The 3,340-nt window shown below is 44.4% G+C and overlaps 1 protein-coding gene across 1 annotated transcript in view; it reads right to left on the reverse strand.

Annotated features, from left to right (window-relative positions):
- LOC111977969 (disks large homolog 5) overlaps positions 1-3,340 on the reverse strand; it is a 104,921-nt gene that overhangs the window by 50,779 nt on the left and 50,802 nt on the right. Inside the window, exon 7 of the mRNA XM_070448712.1 lies at positions 1,251-1,481. Coding sequence (XP_070304813.1) covers positions 1,251-1,481 — 231 coding nt within the window. The remainder of the gene's footprint in view (positions 1-1,250; positions 1,482-3,340) is intronic.

The raw sequence follows: 3,340 nt of genomic DNA on the forward strand, positions 1-3,340 counted from the left end.
AGCGTGGAATCAGATTGGTCGGACCAGCGTTGAACAGACCTGAGCGCGGGAGCTTCTTGTTTTAGTTTCTGTCTATAGGCTGGAAGCAACAAAATGGAGTCGTGGTCAGCTTTTCCGAAAGGAGAGCAGGGGAGGGCCTTATATGCGTCGCGGAAGTTAGAATAACAATGATCCAGGGTTTTACCAGCCCTGGTTGCGCAATCGATATGCTGATAGAGTTTAGGGAGTCTTGTTTTCAGATTAGCCTTGTTAAAATCCCCAGCTACAATGAATGCAGCCTCAGGATATGTGTTTTCCAGTTTACATAGAGTCAAATAAAGTTCGTTCAGGGCCATCGATGTGTCTGCTTGGGGGGGAATATATACGGCTGTGATTATAATCGAAGATAATTCCCTTGGTAGATAATGCGGTCGACATTTGATTGTGAGGAATTCTAAGTCAGGCGAACAGAAGGACTTGAGTTCCTGTATGTTGTTATGATCACACCACGTCTCGTTAATCATAAGGCATACCCCCCCGCCACTCTTCTTACCAGAAAGATGCTTGTTTCTGTCCGCGCGATGCCTGAAGAAACCAGCTGGCTGCACCGACTCCGATAGCGTCTCTCGAGTGAGCCATGTTTCCGTGAAGCAGAGCACGTTGCAATCCCTGATGTCTCTCTGGAATGCTACCCGTGCTCGGATTTCATCAACCTTGTTGTCAAGAGACTGGACATTGGTGAGTAGTATGCTAGGAAGTGGTGCGCGATGTGCCCGTCTCCGGAGCCTGACCAGAAGACCACTTCGTTTGCCCCTTTTACGGCGACGTTGTTTAGGTTCGCCGGCTGGGATCAGATCCARTGTCCTGGGTGGAAGGCAAAACACAGGATCCGCTTCGGGAAAGTCATATTCCTGGTCGTAATGATGGTGAGTTGACGTTGCTCTTATATTCAGTAGTTCCTCCCGACTGTATGTAATAAAACCTAAGATTACCTGGGGTACCAATGTAAGACATAACACGTAAAAAAAACAAAATACTGCCTAGTTTCCTAGGAACGCGAAGTGAGGCGGCGTCTCTGTCGGCGCCGGACCCCTCCCGGTCTTGACGTAATCCACGCATTCTGCGCACATTGAACCATGGCCTTACCTGGCCTGACACAAACAAAATMACATTTAGATTTGTTCTGAAAGGGGTACAATTGGTTTTCAATTGCTTATACAGGTGTGTTTAAGGTGTGTGTGTCGTAATGATCTCAGGTGTGTGTGTGTTACCTGTCTAGTCTGGTAGTATTCTCTCAGAAGCTGGTCTCTCTGTATGATGGCCTCTGTCCTCTCCTTGCGGGCCACGTCTCTCTCCTCCCGGACCGTCTGGATGTCTTTACAGGCCTGGCTCAACTCCTTCTGGGCCTCAGCCTTGTCCTTCACCTCGTGGCAGCACTTCTCCAGCAGCTCGTTCTTCTCACAGATAGCTCTGTCTCGGTCGATCAGCGCCGAGCCAAGCTCCTTCAGCACAAAGAAGAGAGCAATTAGCTCAGAAACTTCAAGTGACAACAAAAAAATGACAACAACAAAAAAAGAGCCATGTCTTGGGGTTCCTTGATGTCCTGGTCATTTGTCAACCTTGTTATTGGTGTTTGCTATCATGCCATGGCCTTTGTCTTTTATAATAGGATGCAGACGTGCAAGACTTGGAAGGCTTGCAAACTAGCTTATACATTCAGGTGTTTCATACTATTAAATGGCAGCTAATTGATTCTCTCTAATCGATGTGTTTCCTATATCGTTTTAAATAACAAATGAACACCATGACTCTGAATCAGCACACATAAGTTCAACTAAGAGGATATTTCAGCCACGCATTCTGCGCACATTGAACCATGGCCTTACCTGGCCCGACACAAACAAAATGACATTTAGATTTGTTCTGAAAGGGGTACAATTGCTTGTCACTGTAGTGGTACCCTGTAAGGTACAGTAACTGCCATAATAGAGGAAATGCCAACATGAAGTGTGTTAATAAGGTATTGGGCCACCACGAACCAGAACAGCTTCAATGTGCCTTGGCATAGATTCTACAAATGTCTGGAACTCTATTGGAGGGATGCAACACCATTCTTCCACAAAAACAATTCCATCATTTGGTGTTTTGTTGATGATGTTGGAAAACGCAGTCTCAGTCGCTGCTTCAGAATCTCCCATAAGTTGGGTTGAGATCAGAGGGGTATACTACGAACCTGGTTTGAGAAGTTACTGAGGTAACTTTAGTCAACTGAGTTCGACTTGGGATAACCGGTAGCATGAAAGTGGCTCATATTTTAGCCAGGTACATTTCTACGGCAAAGAATGGTTCAGAACCAACCTTCTCCAGGGAAGGCTAACTCAGGGCTAGCTCCATTTATCGTGAATAAAGTGTCGGAACCGCAAGTTGAGAACCAATGAAATCAGATTCCCTCCCTTCCCTCCTKTTCTGGACCTCATTTTCACCAAGTGAGTTTCGAGGCGAATGTTAMAATTTATGACAATATATACATGTCAGTGGAAGCTGGTGGGAGGAGCCATAGGAGGACGGGCTCATTGTAATGGCTGGAATGGAATGAATGGAACGGAGTCGAACATGTGGTTTACATGTGTTTGATATCGTTCCATTCATGCCATTACAATTACCCCATCCTTCTATAGCTCCTCCCACTATCTCATAAGGCCTTATTTTAAGACCTAGTTGTACCCTACAGTGGCCTGAAATTCCTGGTTTACTGGCCACATCAGGCCTGTAATTCACATTATGCTGGCTTGGAAAGTGATGTGTAATTCCTATTGGACTCAAGCCAGAGTTAGGATAGCCAACAGTTGGAATTTTTATTCACCTGCAATCTGCATTCAGAATAATTGACAGGGTTAGGAACTTTGATAAAGGAGACTACCAAACCATTTAAACTGGAACAACCATTTCAGTAACGGGTGCAATAAATCTAACTAACTGATTAGATTAGTTGAGAAAACTGTATATTATTTATCTTTATGTAGCATAAGATTAATCAGTCAATCAAAGTAAATGCAAAAATACAGATATTAAAACAATTCTTAAAAATCTACCTGCAGTAGAGCATGCTGGGAAACATGATAATGATAACATGATAACCCGGATAAAGCACTAAATAAACTTCCGTTCGTGCTAAATACGGCTGCTAGAATCCTGACTAGAACCAAAAAATGTGATCATATTACTCCAGTGCTAGTCTCCCTACACTGGCTTCCTGTTAAGGCAAGGGCTGATTTCAAGGTTTTACTGCTAACCTACAAAGCATTACATGGGCTTGCTCCTACCTATCTTTCCGATTTGGTCCTGCCGTACATACCTACAC

The sequence above is a fragment of the Salvelinus sp. IW2-2015 genome, linkage group LG18 (assembly GCF_002910315.2).
Source record: "Salvelinus sp. IW2-2015 linkage group LG18, ASM291031v2, whole genome shotgun sequence".
Lineage (NCBI taxonomy): Eukaryota > Metazoa > Chordata > Actinopteri > Salmoniformes > Salmonidae > Salvelinus > Salvelinus sp. IW2-2015.